Source organism: Callorhinus ursinus, unplaced genomic scaffold (genome assembly GCF_003265705.2).
Source record: "Callorhinus ursinus isolate GAN/ISIS: 27379988/994484 unplaced genomic scaffold, GSC_fseal_2.0 scaffold18, whole genome shotgun sequence".
NCBI classification, from domain to species: Eukaryota; Metazoa; Chordata; class Mammalia; order Carnivora; family Otariidae; genus Callorhinus; species Callorhinus ursinus.
The window spans coordinates 36,129,724-36,153,069 of record NW_027397080.1 but is presented as its reverse complement, the minus strand read 5'-3'; the positions used below and the strand labels follow the sequence as shown (position 1 = coordinate 36,153,069).

At 51.5% G+C, this 23,346-nt stretch overlaps 1 protein-coding gene across 4 annotated transcripts in view; it reads right to left on the bottom strand.

The window, feature by feature from the left end:
- Positions 1-23,346, bottom strand: part of CFAP74 (cilia and flagella associated protein 74) — a 64,407-nt gene that overhangs the window by 11,783 nt on the left and 29,278 nt on the right. For all 4 annotated transcript variants that reach the window (XM_073903492.1, XM_073903491.1, XM_073903493.1 and 1 more), the window contains 9 exons: positions 23,164-23,230; positions 22,682-22,771; positions 13,911-14,075; positions 12,567-12,729; positions 3,964-4,040; positions 3,386-3,508; positions 2,031-2,152; positions 410-538; positions 234-321 (listed from right to left, as the gene is read on the bottom strand). In XM_073903492.1, the coding sequence (XP_073759593.1) occupies positions 234-321; positions 410-538; positions 2,031-2,152; positions 3,386-3,508; positions 3,964-4,040; positions 12,567-12,729; positions 13,911-14,075; positions 22,682-22,771; positions 23,164-23,230 (1,024 nt within the window). The remainder of the gene's footprint in view (positions 1-233; positions 322-409; positions 539-2,030; positions 2,153-3,385; positions 3,509-3,963; positions 4,041-12,566; positions 12,730-13,910; positions 14,076-22,681; positions 22,772-23,163; positions 23,231-23,346) is intronic.

The following is a 23,346-nucleotide window of genomic DNA, read 5'->3' as shown; positions in this document are numbered from 1 at the left end:
CACACACTGTGAGTGTGCACGTGGGCACGTGTGGGTTCCGGTGCTGGGGGGACACCCTGCCGGCCCTGCACAGCCCTCAGAGGTCTCTCCCCGATCCACAGACACCCTGTCTCATCGCACTGTGCAGGGACTGCTGGGGTGGGAGACAGATCTGCTGGTCAGGCCATGGGAACCCGCCAGGGCCCTGCCTCCCCACAAGTGCCCAGCGTTCCCGGGGAGTGTCCCACGCAGACCTGGTCAGCCACCCGGATTGTCATTGGGGCCTCTAGGACTCTGCTTTCCTTGTCGAAATACTTCCCTGCATCTTCTGGGAGGGAGTGTCTGAAAGAGAGGATGCACTTAGCTTGGAAGAGGACCCTAAAACTGACCTGCAAGTGGGGCTACACAGCGTGCTCCCCAGGGCGCTCACCGTGGCAGGAACTTGAGCTGCACGGTGTAGGAGGACTGGGCCTGGATGTAGCCTGTCTCCGGCAGGAGCTCCATGTGCTCCCTCAGCTCCTTGCATACTTCGAACTTCAGACGCAGGGCCACTTTCGACCTGCAGGACACCCAGGGATACCAGACAGCGACACTGTGCACCTGCGCCCACAGGACTGACACACTTCGCACAACCCAGGCCCCATGGGTGCTCCGCGTAGCGCGTGTTCAGGGAGCGTTCACAGCCTGGCTTGCTAAGGGGTGGCTTTCCTGAGGAGGAGTTCCTACAAACAGAAACCCTGCCATGGAAATACGGCCCCAGTCAATTCTCAGAAACCTGAGTGTTTTCTGGGAAGACTTTTGTGGAGTCAGGCACCGCCCAGTGGGAGGACCTAGAGGGGTGTGGGCACAGGGGGGCCCTGCCCTACTCCTGTCCAGGCCAAGGTTTGCCCCAACAGGCCTGGGGCCACTTCGCTTGGTTTTGTCCCCTCCTCCAACCCTGGGGCAGCAGGAGGAGGCAGTGTAGGCCCCCCACCAACCACGTGGGGCGCCTGCTTCTAGTTAGTGCCTCAGGCTCCCAGGCCCCCATCTGGGCTCACCTGGAACCTTTCCTTTTTCTACCACGAAGTTCCTCCACTCCCCTACCTGCCTTTGAGTCTCCACCAAACCAAGTGTCCTGGCCGACTGTCACAAACACACGCCCTGAGTTTACCCCACAGGCCGAGTGCTGCCCCCTGCCCCCCCCAAGAAAGTGGCTGCCCCAGGCACCCTGGGATAAACTGGCAGAGGCCGGTAGCCCTAGTTTCCCAAACAAATCCACGGGAGCCCCTCCCGAGTCCCCTGACATTTATGGTCCTGGAGCCGAGACAGGCAAGTCCCCCACAGATGCAGGGTCACAGGGGAAGTCTGCGGGACTTCCACACCTACCAGCTGGTTCTGACCTGGAGGAGGGCCTGTGAAACCCGGGGGCCTGGCATCAACAGGTGCTGGGACCAGGCCTGTTTGGGGAACGAGAGCCCCCTGCACGCTAACCGCGGCATTTGCCTATTTTTCTCCAGCTAAGTTGTAGTTCAGTAAAAAGCTTTTAGAAATTACTGCTCTGGTATCTGGGAGCCTTTGCAAAACCCTGTAGAGAGAAACTCGCTTCTTTCCTCTGGGCTCCATCCACTTTTCCTCTCATAGCTGTGCTCGGGTTTTCCTGTCTGTGTCCACGAGGTGCCAAGGACCTGGGCGCGGAGGGGGTAGTGTCCCCTTGTTGCTGGAGCTGCTCACCACAGACCCAGGGGTTGGAACAACACAGACTTATCCTCCTAGAGTTCTGGAGGTCAGAACCAGACACGGGTCCCACTGGCTAAGGTCCAGCTGTGGGCAGGGCTGCTTCCTTCTGAGGCTCCAGGGAGAATCCCTTTCCTGGCCCCTCCCCGGGTCTAGAGGCACTGCAGCCCTGGCTGTGGCCCTGCCTCTGCCTTCCCATGCGATTCCCTCTGTGCCCGACTCTGGCCCTGCCACGCCTCCCATGACGATGACCATGAGGTTGAGCCCCACGGGAGGTCCTCGGCTGACTTGCACACGTGGGTCCCCTGGGCCCGGGCTCCGCTGCCTGCCGGGCTCACCGTGTGTGCACAAGGACGGAGTCCTGGTACAGCCGGTCGTACATACACATCTTCAGATCTACGTTGGGCTTTGGCACCCAGACTGGCACATCGATAGCAACACCCACGACTCTGAAATACAACTGAGTTTGAAGGTGCAAAGTGAGCGACACACACTTCTGTCGGCAAAGCAGGGGATGCCAGTCAGTTGCTAACACGGCCCAGCCATGGGGGTCTTGTAACTCTTAACAAGTATCTGAAGGTTAATCATTAAACCAGCCATGTTTTGGAGTTCTGTGGCAGTTTTCATGTCATATAATTTAAACAATCCTTTTTATTATCAAAATGTTTAAATATAAAAAGATAGATTAGTATAATGGATTGTCATGTACCCATCCCATAGCTTCACGATGATCAACATTTTTAGCTGTTTAAAAAAACACTTTCATTACAGAATAATGCATCTCACAGAGACGTACCCTTTATAAAAACTCTCCCAGCTAATACAGATGGGGGCTCAGAGGTCTCCAAGGGACCAGGGACAGAGGGAACCACTTTTTCCCCTCTGCAGCTGCTGGCTCCTCCCAGCCAAACCCTGAGTCCTAGCCCTCAGGAGGTTTGGGGGTCTGTGGGGGTCCTGCAGGGACAGGCTGTGCCCGCCCAGCAGCCCTCTCGGGCTGGGCAGGGGCCTGGCACGGGAGGCACTGTCCTGGGGTGAAGATGGTGAACCGAGGACGCCACACGCCTTTGTCCAGGACCCCCAGCCTGGGAAGGGGGCCACCGGCCCACAGGACGGGACTCATGACACTTAGAACACCCCAGCCGGCAGACCCTAGGCCCCAGGGTCTCTGGGGCAGAGACAAGAAGATTGCAGGATAAAGACAGAACGTGTCAGTGGTCTGAGTGCTGGGCAAGGCGCGGAGGGCGTGAACAATGTGAACCACCCACTCAGGGATTTGCTTACAGCCTTATACACACGTGCACACGTCACGTCGATAAACTCAGTTTTGCCTTTGGTCACAACAAATACGTCAACAAATGAAAAAAACAGAGTTTGCAGATCATGTTCTCTGAGCAAAATTTGATAAACCTATAAGTAAATAAATTGATAACAAAAAGTAAAGAGTAAAAATGGCTACAACTTGGAAATGAGGAGAGGCATTTCTAGTGATCGAGAGCAGGGGCTGCGTGTGTGTGTGCACGGACGTGTGTGCACGGACGTGTGTGTTGGCTATGGAGGCTACCATCTGTGTGCCAACTGGCTGCCAGGCGTGGGCAGTGCGGGCAGCTTCCTCACAGGGTTGTGGTGGGGCGAGCGCAGAGCGGTGGGTACCCCAGGGCCCAGGGCCCAGCCCATGCCATGAGGCGGTACTCACTGTCGGGCACTGCTGATTCTTGAACACAACCTTGAACTTGGTTTGGACCTCTCCTGGGATGATCGGCGTGAAGATGACCGGCACCTTGATGGAGCTGAAGGGGCCAATCTCACCCTCTGTCACCTGCGTGGGAAGAGAAATGCCACATGTCAGTCAGGCTTCACGTTTCTATCAAGGCACTTCCCCCGTCCTCACCGCGGGCCACGTCACCACCACCCCTTGGAGGACTTACTGCCCAGCATCACAGCAGAACCCCAGCTGTGTGTGTACTTGCTCTCTTGACGACCCGGGGCCCCTGCACATGCATGCGCACACACACACATCCCCCATGCTCCGGGGGGGGTAGGCCCCATCCGTGTCTTCTCGGAGCGGACCCAGGGCCACTCTGCTGTTCCAGTCCTGCTGGCTTGGGATGGGGGTGGCCGCAGGCTGTCTGGCAGTGCAAGCTGCCCAGAGGCTGTGAGTCCAGACAAGCCTCGTCTGGTCCAAGTGGAAGGGCCACCCTGGGGGGGGGGGGCAGCAGGTCAGGAGGGCACGGCGGGAGGAAGGTGGCCGGTGAGGCAGCGGGCCTTGCTAACCTCTCCCAGCGAGATCTCTGTCTGTTCCTCGTTGGGAGGTATGGTCACGACAGTGGTCACGGTCACTCCCTCTGATTCTGGAAGAGAAGGAGGTCCAGATGACAGGGCTGGCTGGGGTCCCAGGGGGATCTGGCCCCTCCTGCGCCGGGACCACCAGCTCCCAGCCAGCTCCCTCCCTCTGGCCCTGCTCTGCAAAGAGGAATGATCCAGTGGCACAGGAGGGGCAGAGTGGGGAGGGGCTTCTCAGGTGGACACGGACAGTGGCACCATGGCCTCAGGAGCTAGAGACTGGGGGCGGGAGAGGGGATCAGAGTTGCCGAGGCCCCAGCTAGGGGAGGTGAGTTCGGTGAGGGGAGCTGGCTGTGTGTGGCCAGGGGGTGCAGTGGCCTGAGGGCCAGAGCCAGAGAAGATGGAACGACCCAGCCCTTTGGGGGCCAGGGGACTGGAGAGTGGGCTCAGAGGGGTTTTCTATTCAGAGGAGGAAGCCAGCAGAGAGGAGGGCTGATGCAGAAGGAGGGGAGAGGTGCCAGGGGATGGCCTGGGGGTGGGAGGCGTTCCTTGTGGCCAGTGGAGCAGAGCGACCAAGGACTGAAAGTTTACAGCAATATCGCCTTCCAAATGTCAGGTCCCCGTTACTTAGTGTGGCCTGTGTGTGTGCCACTGGCGTGTTCCCTGCTTGGTGGGCTGTGCATGCTGACCCACCCCGTGGCTACCTGTCGGGAAGGCCCCTGAAAGCAGATGCTGATTCCTCTTGTCTGAGAAGGTCTTTCCGTGGGCTTTGCTCGTGAAGACACGGTTTGACCAGAGAGGTGAAGGTCAGCGCCCTTCCAAGTCCCATGCCTGGGCTGCCTGGCCCGGCCAGCACGGAGATGCCAGGTGCCCTCCGGTGGCCTGCCCCAGGCCCGCCCCTGACACCAAGTGTGCCCGGCATGGCTGAACGATTCCCCTACAGGGTAGTGTGCACCGTTTCTGGGGCCTGGGGTTGGTCTGGGCCCCTCCAACTTGGCAGACCTGTCACCCCCCTCAGCAGCCACAACTGTCACCTGGGTGGGGGAGGGGCCAGTCGGCTGCCACCACCTTGACGTTTAAGTCCTTGTCTGCTTCAGGAGTAAGCACTATGACAGCCCGGGCCTGAGCCAGGGCAGACCCTGGGGTCACTGTTTCATTCTGCGTGGTTGGTGGTTGGGGTCTCCTGGTGTCCCAGTGTGGAACTGTGCTGATCTGTTCGCTAAGAACATGGCGAACTTTCATCAGTTCTAGAATCGGGCTCGTTAATGATTGCGAAAGCTTCCTTTAATCACGTGTCCAGTGTTGTTCCCTGCAATCAGTCATGGGATATTTACTCACTTCCGGGATACGAGTTTAGATGTGTTTCAACATTTTAGAAAGTTCTCAGCAAGCATGTCATTAAATACGACCGTTTTCTGACTCGAGGAGACAGATGAGACTTCCTCCCTCTGTCCTCCATGGCTTGTACCATGCTTTCATGTCTCCACGAAATTAGTCTGTCTGCAATTAGAAAGTTCCCTGGGTCTCTCCTTAGCAATGTCGCTCTACAGTTTATCCCATTGATTGGGGTTCCCCTTTCAACGATCACTTTCTTACTTCTAGAAATTTTATTGGGTTCATTTTCCAACGTGCTTCATCTCCTTCTTCGTGATGGTTTTCCATGTATTTAGTGAGCACGCTTACTTAATGTTCAATGTCTGACAATATCAGTATCTGAAACCTGCAAGATCACAACTCTCTGCTGTTCACATGAGTTGAAAGATTTTTCACCTCTTTTTATGAAGGAATCATTTACATGCAGTAAAATCCACCCATTTCAGTGTAACCTTCTGCAAGTTTTGACAAATGCATACAGTGTGCACCCACCACCACAGTCGAGACACGGAACAGGTCCATCACCCCCATGCCCCTGTGCGCCCCTTTGTCGCCAACCCCTCCCCCATCCCTGGGAGCCACTCATTTGTATAGTCTCGCCTTTCCCAGAATGCCATGCAAATGGACTCACGATTTGCGGTTTTTGAGCCTGATCTTTCGCTGACCATGGATGCTTCTGAGATTTGCGCATGTGGTGTGCATCACTAGCTCAGTCCCTGGCGGCAGGGGTGCGCCAGAGTGCTCACCTGTCAGCAGACGTTGGGGGGGCTGGTTTGTGGCAGTTACAAATAAACCCTCTGGAAACGTTCACATACAGTTTTCCCTTCGAATACAGGTTTTCCTTTCTCTTGGTCAATACCTGGCGGTGGGGCGTCTGGGTTGTATGATGTTTGCTCAACTTGGTAAGAAAGTTAAACTCTTCCGAGTGGCCGCACACCAGCAGCTCGGATGGGGTCACAGCTGCTCCTCACCAGCACTTGGTGTTGCCAGCTTTTTGCCTTGTTTTTGGTTTGGATCTAGCCGTCCTAACAGGTGTGCAGTGGAATTCCACTGTGGTTTTAATTTGTGGTTCTTTCACGGCTAATGATGCTGTGCTGAAATGGTGTCCACAAATCTTCCTTGGTAAGATGTCTAAGTTTTTTGCTCATTTTTTAAAAAAGCTTTTATTTTTATTTATTTATTTGAGAGAGAGAGCAGGGGAGGGGCGAAGGGAGAGGGAGAAAGAGAGAATCCCAAGCAAACTCCCTGCTGAGCACAGAGCCCAATGTGGGGCTCGATCCCATGACCCTGAGATCATGACCTGAGCCAAAACCAAGAGTACGCCTAACTGGCTGAGCCACCCACGCACCCTTTCTGCCCATTTTTAAACTGGGTTATTTGTTTTCTAATTGAGTTTTGAAAGTTCTTTACATATTTTGGGCATGTTCTTTATCAGACATGTAATTTGCTAATATGTTCTACCAATCTGTGGCTTACCTTTTCATTCTCTTAGCATTATCTTTAGAAGAGCAGATGTTTTTAGTTTTGATGAAATCCAGGTTATAACTTTCATTTTTATTTTATTATTTATTTAATTTTTTTCATCATAAGAAGTGGATTCCTTCAGCCCCACCCCCTACTTCCCCCATCCCCTCACCTCCCCCTTTCTGGTGACCGTCAGTGTGTTCTCTGTAATTAAGAGTCTGTTTCTTGGTTTGCGTCTCTATTTTTCCCTTTGCTCATTTTTTTCTTAAATTTCACATGAGTGAGATTATATGGTATTTGTCTTTCTTTGACTTATTTTGCTTAGCATAATACTCTCTAGATCCATCCATGTTGTTGCTAATGGCAAGATTTCATTCTATTTTATAACTGAGTGATATTCCATTATATATATATACACCCCATTTCTTTATCTATCTATTGGTGGGCACTTTGGCTGCTTCCATAGTTCGGCTATTGGAGACGAGGCTGCTATAAACATAGGGCTGCATGTATCCTTTTGAATGACTATTTTTGTATTCTTTGGTAAATACCTAGTACTAAAATTGCTGAATCGTAGGGTAGCTCTATTTTCTTTTTTTTTTTTTTAAAGATTTTATTTATTTATTTGACAGTGAGAGACACAGCGAGAGAGGGAACACAAGCAGGGGGAGTGAGAGAGGGAGAAGCAGGCTTCCCGCGGAGCGGGGAGCCCGATGCAGGGCTCGATCCCAGGACCCTGGGATCATGACCTGAGCCGAAGGCAGACGCTTAACGACTGAGCCACCCAGGCGCCCCAAGGGTAGCTCTATTTTCAACTTTTTGAGGAACCTCCATACTGTTTTCCAGAGTGGTTGCACCAGCTTGCATTCCCACCAACAGTGTAGGAGGGTTCCCCTTTCCCTGCATCCTCGCCAACATCTGTCATTTCTTGACTTGTTAATTTTAGCCATTCTGACTGGTGTGAAGTGGGATCTCATTGTGGTTTTGATTTGTATTTCCCTGATGATGAGTGATGTTGAGCATCTTTTCATGTGTCTGTTGGCCATTTGTATGTCTTTTTTTTGGAGAAATTTCTATTTGTGTCTTCTGCCCATTTTTTGAATTAGATTATTTGTCTTTTGGGTGTTGAGTGGTATCAGTTTCTTAATATATTTTAGATACTAACCCTTTATCAGATATGTCATTTGCAAATATCTTCTCCCATTTGGTAGACTTTTAGTTTTACAGTTGTTTCTTTTGCTGTGCAGAAACTTTTTATTTTTGTGTAGTCCCAAAAGTTTAGTTTTACTTTTGTTTCCCTTGCCTCAGGAGACAATATGTAGAAAAATGTTGCTACGGTGGATGTCAAAGAGGTTACTGCCTGTGCTCTCTTCTAGGATTTTGATGGTTCCACGTCTCACATTTAGGTCCTTAATCCATTTTGCGTTTATTTTTATGGTGTAAGAAAGTGGTCCAGTTTCCTTCTTCTGCATGTGGCTGTCCCATTTTCCCAGCACCATTTGTTGAAGAGACTGTCTTTTCCCCATTGGGTATTCTTCCTGCCTTTGTTGAAGATTGACCATATAATTGTGGGTTCATTTTTGGACTTTCTATCCTGTTCTACTGATCTATGTGTCTATTTTTGTGCCAATACCATACTGTTTTGATCACTATACCTTTGTAATATAACTTGAAATCTGGAAGTACGATACCTTCAGTTTTGTTTTTCTTTTTCAAGATTGCTTTGGCTATTCAGGGTCTTTTGTGGTTCCACACAAATTTTAGGATTATTTGTTCTAGCTCTGTGAAAAATGCTGACGGTATTTTGATAGGGATTACATTAAATATGTAGATTGTGGGATACCTGGGTGGCTCAGTCGGTTAAGGGGCTCCCTTCAGCTCAGGTCATGATCCCAGGGTCCTGGGATTGAGCCCCACATCGGGCTCCCTGCTCAGTGGGAAGTCTGCTTCCTCCTCTCCCTCTGCTTCTCCCCCTGCTTGTGCTCCCTCGTTCGTGTGTGCTCTCTCTCAAGTAAATAATAACTAACTAACTAACTAACTAACTAAATAATAAATAAAATCTTTTAAAAAAAGGTACAAAAAAATCTGTAGATTGCTTTGGGTAGTGTAGACATTTTAACAATATTTGTTCTTCCAACCCATGAACATGGAATGTCTTTCCATTTCTTTTTGTCATCTTGGATTTCTTTCATCAGTGTTTTATAGTTTTCAGAGTACAGGTCTTTCCACCTCTTAGGTTAAATTTATTCCTAGACATTTTATTGGTTTTGGTGCAATTATATGTGGGATTGTTTTCTTAATTTCTCTTTCTACTACTTCATTATTAGTGTATAGGAATGCACCAGATTTCTGTACAATGAGTTTGTAACCTGCAAACTCACTGATTCCCTTTGGCAGTTCTAGTAGTTTTTTGGTGGAGTCTTTAGGGTTTTCTATATATAGTAGTATCATGCCATCTGCAAATAGGAAAGTTTTACTTTTTTGTTACCAGTTTGGATGCTTTTTCTTTTTTTCTTGTTTGATTGCTGTGGCTAGGACTTCCAGTGCTAAGTTGAAGAAAAGTGGTGAGAGTGGACATCCTTGTCCTGTTCCTTATCTTAGGGAAAAAGCTCTCAGTTTTCTACCATTGAATATGATGTTGGCTGTGGATTTTTCAAATAAAGCCTTTATCATGTTGAGGTATATTCCCTCTAACCCTCCTTTGCAGAGGGTTTTTATCATGAATGGATGTTCTACTTTGTCAAATGCTTTTTCTGCATCTATTGAAATGAACATATGGTTATTAGCCTTTCTCTTATTGATGTGACATATTATATTGATTGTTTTGTGAATACCGAACCACGCTTGCATCCCTGGAATAAATCCTACTTGATCATGGTGAATGATTCTTTTAATGCATTGTTGGATTCGGTTTGCTAATATTTTGTTGAGGATTTTTGCATCTATGTTCATCAGGGATATTGGCCTGTTGTAGATCTTTTTCTTCCTGGTGTCTTTATCTGGTTTTAGTATCAGGGTAATCCTGGCCTCATAGAATGGATTAGGGAGTTTTCCTTCCTTTTCTATTTTTTGGAATAGTTTAAGAGGAATAGGTATTAACTCTTCTTTTTTTTTTTAAGATTTTGTTTATTTATTTGACAGAGAGAGACACAGCGAGAGAGGGAACACAAGCAGGGGGAGTGGGAGAGGGAGAAGCAGGCTTCCCACTGAGCAGGGAGCCCGATGCGGGGCTCGATCCCAGGACCCTGGGATCATGACCTGAGCCGAAGGCAGACACTTAATGATGGAGCCACCCAGGTGCCCTGATATTAATTCTTCTTTTAATGTTTGGTAGAAATCCACCTGTGAAGGGGCACTTGGGTGGCTCAGTCGGTTAAATGTCTGCCTTCAGCTTGGGCCATGATCTCCGGGTCCTAGGATCAAGCCCCTTGTTGGGCTCTCTGCTCAGTGGGGAGCCTGCTTCTCCTTCTCCCTCTACTCCTTCCCTCCTGCTTGTGCTCATTCTCTCAAATAAGTAAAAAAAATATGAAAAAAATAAAGGAATCACCTGTGAAGCCATCTGGTCCTGGACTTTTGTTTGTTGGGAGATTTTTGACCACAGATTCAATTTCATTGCTGGTAATTTGTTCAAATTTTCTATTTTTTCCTGCTTTAGTTTTGGAAGGTATGTGTTTCTAGGAATTTATCCATTTCCCCAGGTTGTCCAATCTATTGGCATATAGGTTTTCTTTTTCTTTTCTTTTCTTTTCTTTTTAAATTTTATTTATTAATTTATTTGAGAGAGAGAGAGAACACAGTAAAGAAGAGGGGCAGAGGGAGAGGGAGAAGCAGACTCCCCACCGAGCGGGGAGACTGATGTGGGGCTTGATCCCAGGACCCTGAGACCATGACCTGAGCTGAAGGCAGATGCTTAACTGACTGAGCCCCCCAGATGCCCCAGCATTTGGTTTTCATAATATTCTGTGAAATTGTTTGAATTTCTGTGGTGTTGGCTGTTATTTCTCCTATTTCATTAGTGATTTTATTTATTTCTCTCTCTGGTCTCTTGTCTGGCTAGAGTTTTTCTCAGTTTTGTTGATCTTTTCAAAGAGCAAACTCCTGGTTTCATTGATCTGTTCTACTGGTTTTTTTTTTTTTAAGTTTCTATATCATTTATTTGTGTTTTAATCTTTATTATTTTCTTCCTTTTCCTGGGTTTGGGCTTCATTTGTTCTTCTTTTTCTAGCTCCTTTAGGTGTAAGTTTAGGTTGTTTGGGACTTTTCTTGCTTCTGGAGGTAGGCCTATAGTGCTCTAAACTTCCTTCTTAGAAATTCTCTTGCTGCATCCCAAAACAGGTGATAATTTTTTAAAAAAATGGATCACACTTTTAATGTCATATCTAAAAAATCTTTGCCCAACATGATTACACAGATTTTCTCCTATGTTTTGTTTTAGAAGTTTTATGTTTTACATTTAGGTCTATGATTTATTTTGAGTAGTTTTTGTTTGCAGCGTGAGGAATGGATGGAGGTTCATTCTTCGGGGGCATATGTTTATCTAATTAAGGTCCCATTTGTTGAAAAGACTGTGTTTTTTTTTTCTCCAAGGAGTTAGCTTTGCATCTCTAGTGAAGATGGATTGGCCATATTCGTGCAGGCCTATTTTTGGACTCTGTTCTGTCCCATTGCGTCTGTGTCTCCTTATGCCACCACCACACTCTTGTCACTGTGGCTTTAGAGCAAGTCCTGAAATCAGGTAGTCCGAGTCTTCCAACTTTGTTCTTCTTTTTCACAATTGTTTTGGATATTTTAGGTCCTTTGGGTATCCATATGAATTTTAGAATCAGCTGTCGATTTCCGCAGATGTGGCTGGTGGCAGCTGTGTGGGGTAGCTCGGTCCCAGGCTGCTGGCCGGAGTCTGAATTGGCACCAATGTGTTGAAAAAGAACTTAACATGAGCGAACGAGAGAGGCAGCAAGAATGCAGCGGGTGGGCCCTGCAGAGAGACACTCAGGCCGGAAGGGTTGTGCGGGGGGCATGCTGGCACACACCCCGGAACCCCTACTTGTGACTGGGGGGCAGCAGGTCTGTGACTCCAGGTGTGTGCATGAAAGCGGACGCCACACAGCGGCGGAAACAGGAAGAACAGCTCACACAGCGGCGCAAGCAACAGGACTCCTAGGAGAAATCTGCTCCTTCTGGATGTGTGTGGAAGGGATTCTGTCTAGGGAGGCAGGGAGGTGATGGGAAGGGTGCCAACAGGCGAGGCTGGGCCACGGGGAATGCTTTTCCTTCGCCCGCGGGGGGCTTGGGGATGCTGGGGGGGAGCCGCCTGTTTCTTGCCTCTTCTGTAAACTGTCCTCACATGTTACATGCTGCTCTGTACTGGGGGTGGCCCTAGACGGCCCAGTGCCCCCATGACCCTGTCAGAGGAGCTTCTGGGTCTTCCTCCCTCCTCTCTCCCTCCCTCCATCCAGCTGCTGCACCCCTGGGGCAGGGCTCCTCAACTGTCCCAACAAGGACCCCCAAGCCTCCGGCGGCCAGCCTGGTGGTCCAGAGCTGGGAGTCCCTTTAAATATTCTGCTAGCTTAACTGTGACTGCAAATTTCAGTTCACTCCACAGCCAGTATTTATTTGAATGTATATATTTCCTTATTTACTGTCACTTAACATCAAAGTCCTAGAAAAACCCGGTGTAGTCCAGCCCTCTGGCACCACACGGCTGGTCAGAGCCTCCCGGGAGGCAGCAGGTGTCTGCCCCCCAGTGCCCAGCTCACCTGTGGGGCGCCCCTCTTCCTGTTCCTTGCTGTCCCGCTTCCCAGACTCCTTCTGGCTTGGCATGTCTGTGGGAGAGGACTCGTTGCCCTCGATCTGTTGCTCAGAAATGCTGGTGATGATTTTATCGTACAGGCTTTTATCTTCATCTGTGAACACACTGCTCTAAAAGGGAACATGACACTCTTCCCGGCAGCTTCCCATTTGCCTTTCCCACTCAGCTACCCAGACCCCTGTTGCCAGGAGGGCCACGTGGAGAACCTGGCCATGGCCCTCCTGCCTGGCTCCCTCTCTGCCCTGAGCCAAGCATGCAGATCACAGCAGCGGCTGGCCCAGGGGCTCAGGGCCCCACCGCCTGTCTCTAGCTCAGGCTGGCTCCTTGCTTCTCCATGGGCACTGATGCTGGGTCTTGGGCCCGGCTGTGTGCTGGGCTCCAGCATGCAGCCCATTCTGCGGTCTCCCTCCATGCTGACGCTCCGTCCTCCTTTCCTGGGACACCTGGCTCCTCTCCCCATGTGGGGTCGGTGCCCCAGGTTCCGGCTCCCCACTCTCCTGACTGCAGCTCAGCTCAGATGCCTGCAGGCCTGAGAGCTGACCCAGCCTGTGCCCCTCTCTTCACCCACCATTCTCCTGGCCCTGCTCTGGGTTCACACCCCAGCCCCTCCCACCCCAGCCCCCACCCCACTGGTCCCATCCCTCCCTGGGGGAGACACTTCCAGGGCCTTTGCTGAGACCACTTCACGACTGGACTGAAACTGTAAAGTAGCTCAGAGCTTCTTGTAGGAAGTTTCTCTCATGCCCATCTTTATCCCCGACAGACCTCCCAGTGCCCACGGGTGGGACGGAAGTTGTCTGCACAGATGGGGTCCCACCTGTGTCACTCTGAGTTGTTCCCATTAACTTAGCAGTACGTCCTCACAGCCTTCCCATGAAAAGACCTTTGGAAAAGGCGCAGGAATGCACAGGGTTTGCCTGTGGCTTTCGGGCCGTGTCCTCTCAGCTGGCCTGCCCCAAGCTGGGGCTTCACAGGTGCATCAGGAGAAAGATGGGTCCCCTGCAGCTCTCAGGCCTGGAGCTCTTGGCCACCGCCCTGTCAGTTGCTACCCACTTGAAAGGGGTCGGGGTCCTGTTGCCACTGCTCCTGCCAGGTGGCCCCAGGTGGCCCCTTATGGAGCCTAATCTCTCCCACTTTGCCTGACGATGACACCCAGCCCTGTGTTGACAGACTCTTTCCTGTCACTGCTGGTTTTATACTCATAGAACTATCTTGGGTCAGAGTGGGGCATCACACCCCACCCCTGGCTGAGAAGCCACCGCTAACGATTGGGAGCAGGCAACACACTCACTATTTTCATGACCGACTGGGAGATGTCCATCTCATAGGACTCTGAGGCTGGAAGAAACTTGAACTTGGTGCCCAAGCCCCCGATGTTGGTCAGCGTGATGGTCCGGGACGTGGTCTCCCCCACCACATAGCTGCCAAAGTCGATGAGCTCCTTGTCAAGGGACAGCTGTCGGAAGACCCAGGGATGAGCCAGGGTGACTGCTAGGCAAGCTCTCCTCTCCCACCTGCTGCCCTGCAGCCCTGAGGGGACCCAGGAGCTCTGGCCCCTTCCTCTTGCACGAGGCTGAGTCCTGTATCTGGTTCCAGTGGGGCTTTTGCACACCTCAGGGACACAGTCCACATCCTAGAAGTCACTGGTTTGTGGATTGATCGTGACAATTTGGGAGCTCCTGGGTTCCAATCTAAGAAGTCAAGTTAGCTAAAAAGAAATGAGTGATCAAGCCATGAAAAGATGGAGAAATCTCAAGTGTACATTACTAAGGGAAAGAACCTGAAAAGGGTACATGCGGTGATTCCAACTGTATGGCATTCTGGAAAAGGCAAAATTAAGGGGACAGTAAAGAGATCAGAGGTTGCCAGCAGTTTGCGGGGAGGGAGGAAGGGTCAGGCGGAGCGCCGGGGCTCTGGGGCAGCGAAACTACCGCGAGTGACTGCAGTGGTGAGGACGGGTCGTTAGAACTTTGTCCAAACCACAGAATGCACGGCCGCGCGCGACCCTCTTGTAGACGAGGCAGCCCGCGACACCGCGACTTGTCCGCGCCGCGTGTCCGCCGTCACAAATGGCCCCTGGGGGCAGGGGCACGTGGGAAATCTCTGCAGCTGCCCCTCAGGTTTGATGTGAACCCAAGGCTGCTCTAAATAATAAAGTCTATTGAAAAATATGTCATTTGGGAGTTTGAGGAAATCTCGGGATGGAATGTGGGATGTCACCAAACAATCTCGCTTGGTCACAGTTTGAAGAAACAACCCGAGGGCGCCTGGGTGGCTCAGTTGGTTAAGCGACTGCCTTCGGCTCAGGTCATGATCCTGGAGTCCCGGGATCGAGTCCCGCATCGGGCTCCCTGCTCAGCAGTGAGTCTGCTTCTCCCTCTGACCCTCCCCTCTCTCATGCTCTATCTCGTTCTCTCTCTCAAATAAATAAATAAAACCTTTAAAAAAAAAAAAAAAGAAACAACCCGACTAGAAAGTAGGGAGAAGGTGCTGAGCTGAGTGGCTCCAGGAAGGTGTGGAGTCTGGGGGCTGAAGGCCCCAGCACGGGGTGTGGAGCTCGGGGCCCAGCGTGGGGCTCTGCTGCTTCCACAGGGCAGGCTTTGCCGGTCCACACTGCAGGGCGCTGGGCTGAATGACCAGGGCATGGGGGTTGCGGGGGGGAGCCACGCTCTTGCTGTTGGACCGGAATTGGCGGGTGAGCAAGGGGAAGAGGCTGGATGGTCCACACGGTCCCGCACTGGAGGTGGAGGTGCCGGTACCAAGGTCTGGGAGCGCCGACACGCCAGCACAACAGCCGCACCTTCTGTGCAGATACCACTTCCTTTCTTTTCTCTTTTAAAGACTGGTTTCTTTATTTGAGAGAGAGACAGCGCGTGCATGCACATGAGCGGGGGGGCGGGGGGCGGTGAGGGGCAGAGGGAGAGAGAGAGTCTTAAGCAGATTCTGAGCTGAGCATGGAGTCAGATGCGGGGCTCAATCTCACGACCCTGAGATCACAACCTGAGCCAAAATCAAGAGTCGGAAGCTTAACCAGCTGCGCCCCAGGCACCCCCCAGTTACGGGTTACTGACGGCACTCTCCAGCCCGAGGAACCAGGCTATCTGGAGAAAGGACTCACTCTAGGCGGGGGCAGGAGGTGTGCAGATGAGCCTGGAGCCTTTTCTGGTATTAGAAAGAAAGGAGCTCTGCGACAGAAGTTCTGGCACAGTCATAACCGTATGGCAGAGGGAATGGGAGCCGGCTGAATTGCTCCCAGGAAAAATGTGAGCAGCAAGAGAAGAAGGTTGTGTTTGGCTCTAATTCAAAGAGTGAAATAAAGAAATGATTTTATAAATTAATGAATGTGGAAGAGATAAATCTCCCTTACAGAAGCATTCCAAATAATTCACGCGTCTGGCTATTCAATCCTCAGTGAGCCGGAGCATGCCTCCTGCCCCTCGAGTACTCCCCCAGACCTCAGTATGGCAGGAGGGTGGCAGAGGAGAAACCTCACAGTGAGGAAACCTGGCGGCCACACCGAGTCAGGTGATGAAGGTCACATCGCACCGTGAGGCACCATGGTGGTGTGTGCCCTCGACATGATGCGGCCAGAACCCTGCAGTCCTCCTCCCGAAACCCACCACCTCAGTCCATTCATGAGATAAACTTCAGACAAATCCCAGCGGAGGAACATTCTACACAAAACTGATTGGCACTCCTCCAAAAGGTCAAGGTCATCAAAAAAGAGGAAGTCTCAGAAACTGTCACAGCCGGAGAAAGGGGACTCCCCTACACTATTGTTGGGAGTGCAAGCTGGCGCAGCCACTCTGGAAAACAGTATGGAGCCTCCTCAAAAAGTTGAACATAGAGCTACCCTATGACCCAGCAATTGCACTACTGGGTATTTACCCCAAAGATACAAACATAGTGATTCGAAGGGGCACCTGCACCCCAGTGTTTATAGCAACAATGTCCACAATAGCCAAACTATGGAAAGAGCCCAGATGTCCACCGACAGATGAATGGATAAAGAAGATGTGGTCTATATATATACATATAGACATATAAACACATATACACACACACACAATGGGCTATTATGCAGCCATCAGAAAATGAAATCTTGCCATTTGCAACAACGTGGATGGAACCTGAGGGTACTATGCTGAGCGAAATAAGTCAATCAGAGAAAGACATGTATCGCATGACCTCAGTGATATGAGGAATTTGAGAAACAAGGCAGAGGATCACAGGGGAAGGGAGAAAAAAATGAAACAAGAGGAAACCAGAGAGGGAAACAAAGGATAAGAAACTCTTAATCTCAGGAAACAAACTGAGGGTTGTTGTGGGGGGGGGGTGGGTGATGGACACTAGGGAGGGTATGTGCTATGGTGAGCGCTGTGAATTGCGTAAGACTGCTGAATCACAGACCTGTACCCCTGAAACAAATAATACATTATATGTTAATTAAAAAAAAAACAAAACTGTCACAGCCATGAGGACCCACGCAAAACAACCACCATAAGGAACGTGTTACACGGGGTATGATGCTAGCCCAGAAACTGGACATTAGGTAAAATCTACAGAAATTTGAATAATGTGTCTTCTTCAGCTAATAATAATCATGATATGTTAATATTGGTTAATAATTTTAATAGTCGTGATGCACTAATGTAAGATGTTTATAGGGGAACCTGGCTGTGGGGTTAGCTAGGATTGCATTTTTTCTGTAATGCTAAAACTATTCTAAAAAACACAGTCATTTAAGAAAAAGCTGAGCTAGCGTCCCCCTTGCTGGGGAGTCACGAAGCTCGAGAGGGCGGGCTCACGCTCAGAGCGTCTGGCAGGGCGGCTGCCGGCCCGGAGACACGGCGGGGGGGGGGGGGGGGGCTGCGGGCTTCCTCCCGGGGGGGCGGTGCGTCCTCCAGGGCACGCCTCCCCTCGCCCTCATGGCCCACTGGCAACGGGCCATCTGGGCGCAGGCTAAGAATGTCGTGTGCAGGCCTTTCTGGGCCCCAAGTTTGGAAGCCCAGGGGCCCCTCTCTCCTCTGTGCCCCTGCCGGACAGAAGCTGCTGAGGGGGACCAGACAGAACAGCCTGTGTGTGTATGTGGGTGTGCAGGTGTGTGTGTGTATTCGGGGGTGTGTGAATACGAATGTGTGTGTATTCATGTGTGGCTGCAACCGTGGGGTGTGTGGAATGTGTGGGTGTGCATGTGTGTATGGAGTAGGGGGCAGGTGACCCGTCTCTGGGTTATAGGTCACCAGACTTCCAGAGGCCACACCTGGACAGGATGCAGGGGGCCCTCCCCACGCATGCTGAGCTGGAGGCAGGGCCTGGGTGGGCCTGGGTTGCTGCCCTGGGCAGGGCTGTGTGTTCTGAGTGTGGGGGTGATAGGTCACACGTGAAACCGGGTGGCTGGAGGGCTGCTCTGCGGGGCCCCCTGTGTGCCCCTCTAGCCGTTCTCCCTTCTTCCTGTTCATGACAGAGCCCCTGAGCTTCAGCGGGACACGGAGCTGCCCGGTAAAGACTCTACTGCCCCGTCTACCCTGCAGCCAGGGGCCACCACGTGACCATCACCTCCGGCTCACGCGGGCGACCTCGCCTCCCCCTTCCCTCTGACTGGGAAGGGACAAAGCCTTGGAAGCCATCTTTAAGGGTTCAGCTCTGGGGCAGAAACAAGCCCCTGCTCAGCGAGGCCACAGTGTTGGGTACCTTCGTCACAGCAGCGCCCCCTGATGATTCCCTGACCAAAGTGCCGAAGAGCCCAGAGGACACAGGGACCCTGTGCTGGTCATATCTGCCTGGGGGATGCTGGCCTTCTATGTACTTGGCGACGGGCTGGGCCAGCAGGTGACAGGCTTCCTGCTGCCTAGCCCTCTCCCATGGCCAAGTCTGGGGTCTGAAGCTCGGCTTCACCACGTGTCGCTCTTTCTGAGGGCCCGTTCCCAGCAGATAGTGTGCCCCGTGCCGTGGGCCACTCTGAGGAGAAGGCAGTGTCCACGCAGCGTGGGGGGTGGCTTGCAAGCCCGGGGGCGGTGGTTGTCCTGGAGGCAGGAGGCCCCGGCAAACGTGGGCTCTCCACAGCCTCCGCGAGGCTCGGCAGCCACCGGCAGAGCCGCCACGGCCCAGGGACACAATGCACAGGCTGTGTGTGAACCCAAGCAGGGGCCCAGCGCTGCCACGGCCACGGCGGGGTAATGTGTGCGCCAAGAATGGAGACTAAACAATCAAAACATGGAATACGCAAAACCCATGAATCCACGAGGAAATGGGAAGAGAAGCTAATTGCCACGATCGCAAGTGATAATTGTCCCAACTCCTCCTTACACTAAAGACTAGAAAACAAGTGAAAACTCAGAGAAAGCAACAACTTAGTGCAGAAAACTATCAGCCTTCCCAGTGGGACGGGGGCCCAGGGGGTGACACCCTGGAAGCCCGGCTGCCCCAGGAGACTCGTCTGGCCTAAGGAAGGGGCTGCTTCAGGCAGGAAGTATGGGCATTGCTAAAACCATGAGGTGATGGCCACGCTCGCTAGGGAGGTGGCGGTTGGTGCCATGCTGGGGTTCCAGACATGGTGTGGGCTGTCGCCACATTACCGGGAGACTGGTCTTGGTGTCAGCCCCAGTGGCAGGCGGGAGAAAGACTCAGGGGACTCGGAGACATGACCAGACTTGACGGGGTGTCAAGTTTGAAGGAAAGCAAGCAGAGCCTAGGGGACCACGGACGGGCCACCACCAGTGGACCAGCATCTGCATCACAGAGTCCCAGCTGTGGGAGATGAGGAATACGGCCCGAGAATCCCAAGTTGGATAAAAGCATGAATATAAACGTCAAAGCAGCTCTCCGAACTCTAAGATGAACCCAAAGAGACCCACGCAGGGACACATTTTAATCAGACCTTTGAGACAGAGGGGGAGAGAGGTGACCCGGTGCACACGAGGCCACAGCAAGATCGTCAGCAGATTTCAGAGACTCCGGAGGCCAGAGGGCAGTGGGCCAACATGTACAAAAGGCCAAAAGGGAAAAACCGTCGACCAAAAGCCCTTCTCCAGCAAAACTGTCTTTCCAAAGTGAGAGAAACCAGGACGTTCCCAGATGAACAAAAGCCGAGGGCCTTGCAGGAAATGTGCCCGGAGCCCAGAGGCCAAACGGAGACACGGGGCCTGTCGCTGGAAGCCACCAGGAGAAATACAGCCTCAGTAAAGGTGAGTGCACGGGCAACATAAAATCTAGTGTTCTTGTCAAGGTGCTTTAACTGTGGGTTTTGTTCTCTACACGATTTAAGAGACTAATGCTTTTTTTTTTTTAAGCAGGTATTAGTCTAAGAGCTAATGTTATTGTCATTTTGGTTTGTAATCCACGTTTTGTTTTCTACATAAATTAAGAGACTAATGCATTTCAAACATTATGAGTTTGTGGTTCTGGACACACAGTCACAGAGAAGTAATTCTGTGACATTAACACCTGAAAGGGGTGGGGGCCACGCTATAAGGAGCAGATCGTCTACCCACTGCCGAACTGAAGCGGCTATAAATCCAAATCGGAGTGCTTTAACTTCAGGATGTTAAATGTGAGCCCTTGGTAACCAGACAGGAAATAGCTACAGAATGTACACAAAAGGAAATGGGAAGGAGTTTAAACATTTCACTATAAAAGAGATCAACGTAACACAAAAGAAGACAGTGGCGCCGGAAAGTGAGGGGCGGCAGGACAGAAGCAGGGCCTCTGCACCAGTCGGCCCCGACAGGGACGCACACTCTGACACATGCAGCAATGTGGCAGACCCCTGAGGACAGTCACAAAAGACAATACCACGGGATTCCACTTCCATAAGGCACTGAGAGCGTTCAAATCCCGAGACAGAAGGTGGCAAGGAGGCGTCCTGGCCGGGTGGGGGCGGTGGAGAGCGTTGCCCGGGGACAGAGCTTCTCCCGGAAAGTGGGAGAGTTCTGGAAAGCATGGCGGAGGTGCCTGCCCGTTATGACTATATGTAATCTACTGAGGTGTGGACTTAGATACGGCTGAGATCGTGACCTCTGTGCGGGGTGTCCTAGCTGAAGAACAGCGGTGACGGGGGCTGGTGTGGGGCCGCTGGTGCATGTGAGTGTGGACCGGGCGCTGCCTTGGGGAGGGGGCTTCTCTCTCTGCCCCAATGATGGAGGACGCTGCACGCGACTCGCTTTAGTCAACGTAGTTAGGACATGAGATGGGGGTGCTCTGAAATGTGCTCGTGTGGCTGGCCCTCGTTCCGGGGCTACAATCATTGCCCACGAGAAGCTCCTGCCAGGGAGGCTGCTGCCCGTTCACCTGCAGTGTGGACGGAGCTGCCCGGCTGAGCCCAGCCTGCACATCTGTGACTGTGAGACATCATGCTTGCTGCTGTGACCAGCTGCTGAATTTAGGAGTGCAGTAAGTGCTGACTTGCTCACTCAGGAGGGGCCGTGACATGGTGGTTTCTGCAGGAGAATCTCCTTCTTTATCTCAGAGGCCGGTGGAAGTTTTCTGGGGGGGAGGTGTGTTGAGTGTTATGATGTTGCTGGATTATTGGAAGTGGATCAGCAGAACAGACAGATGGACAGACCAAGCAAATGTGGCAAACGTTGACAGGGATGGGAGCCAGGCAGCGCACAGATGTTCAGTGCTATTTTACCTGCTTTTCCTTACGTTTGAAATTTTTCTTAATTAAAAAAAGTATCAGCGGTGACTACACATATCACAATGAGCACTGAATAAGGTATGGAACTGCCGAATCAGTGTTGTACACCTGAAACTAATAGAACATTGTATGTCAACTATACTTCACTAATAAATATTAAAAAATAAATTAAAAGGTTTTAAAAAGAATCAGTTCCACATGGCAAAGGCAGGCAAAATGAAAAGGCAACCTACAGAATGGGAAAAAATATTTGCCATCCAAAATATATAAAGAACTCACACAACTCAATAGCGAGAAAACAAACAGTTCAATTAAAATTGGAAAGGGGACCTGAACAGACATTTTTCTTTTTTTTAATAGAGAATAAAATTAAGGTAGTTCTTACTGACGGGGCGGGGCGATCAGGTGGGCAGTCCCTGGGGGTACTACACAGCTCTTCTCCACGCCCCTAAACACACACTCTTCTAAAGGAGACAAGCGGACGGCCAACAGGCACATGGAAATCACTCAACATCGCTCATCATCAGGGAAACGCAAGTCAACCCACAATGAGGTGTCACCTCACAGCTGTCAGAAAAGCTAGAATCAGAAACACTAGAAACAACAGGTGTCGGCGAGGACGTGGAGAAAGGAGAACCAAGCTGGTGCAGCCAGGCTGGAGAACAGTGTGGCATTTCCTCAAAAAGTTAAAAATAGACCTACCCTGTGATCGGCAATTTCACTTCCGGCAATACACCCAAGGAAATGAAATGACTAACTCAAAAAGACATCTGCACCCCCATGTTCACAGCAATATTATTTACAATAACCAACCAGTGGGTTCAGCCTAAGTGTCTGTCAACGGATGATCAGATAAAGAAAAGGGGGCATACATACAGTGGAATAAAAAAGAAGGAAATCTTGCCATTTGGAACAGCATGGAAGGGCCTTGAGGGCACTGTGTTAAGTGAGATAAGCCTGCCAGAGAAGGACAAATACTGTGTGACCTCACTTACGTGTGGATTCTAAAAAACCCAGGCTCATAGACATGGACAGCAGCGTGGTGGTTGTGGGAGGCGGGGGCGGGCAAAAAGGTGCAAATTTCAGCTGTCAGGCCTAGGGATGTGACACCCAGCATGGTGACTATCGTTTAAAAGGGAAATCAAGGGGACATCACAGAGCTGCTGAGGGGACCCGCCTCTCCTGAGATGAGCCCAAAGGTCTCCCGCAGTCTGGGCTCTGCGTGGTGCAGGACTTGGCCCTGGCTTCCCAGCGTCAGTGGGAGCGCTCCCCTTCCCAGAACAGTCTACGAGCTCTCTCACCTGCCCAGGGCTCGGCCCCAGCCTCACCTGAGCTGCATGGGACTGAGGCCGGACCCAGGATGCACTGCCTAGGCGCCACCAGGACCTCCCTAGAGGTGCCGGCTCGGGCATCTCTGGACTTACTGCACATTTCTTCGGGGAGCACTTCAGCGGAACAGAAAATCCACCCGTCTGAGCCATAAATGAGACGTTTCCTTCCAGATCTTTGTTTATCTAAAAAACAAAGCACCCCAACCACCATAACGTTTGTAACTTTACCACCGGCTGGACCTGGGCATGGCAGCCGCTGAGAGGAGTCTCGCACTGGCCAGGGCCCATTAGAACATTCTAACATGCCCCGTTTAGACCCAAGAACACCACCAGATCACACCGGCTGGCTAGCAAACCATCAGGACAGCCTTGTAGTTCTTCCCAGCATCAGGAACATGCAGAATATGTTTGGAAACAGAACAGGGGCCTGTGACCCCTACTGAGGCCCATGTGTCCCTCCTCCATCAGCACATCAGTGTCCGCAACACCCGAGGAGGAGACCTGGTTCCACCCACCACCCACTCACGATGGAGGGAAGTCCCTTTATATCATCTGGTTTCGGAACAGACACTCACCATGGGCTTGAAGGTGACAAGTACTTCGCAGGACATCCCGGCTGACATGGGACCAGGGGGATCAAATCTGCAGGCACAACCATCCATGGGGTAGGTGATCAGATTGACAGGGAAGGCGCCGTGGGGCTGGAATCAACTGTGTGGCTGCCACGGCCCGGAGCAGGCACTAAGCGGGCCTTCTGG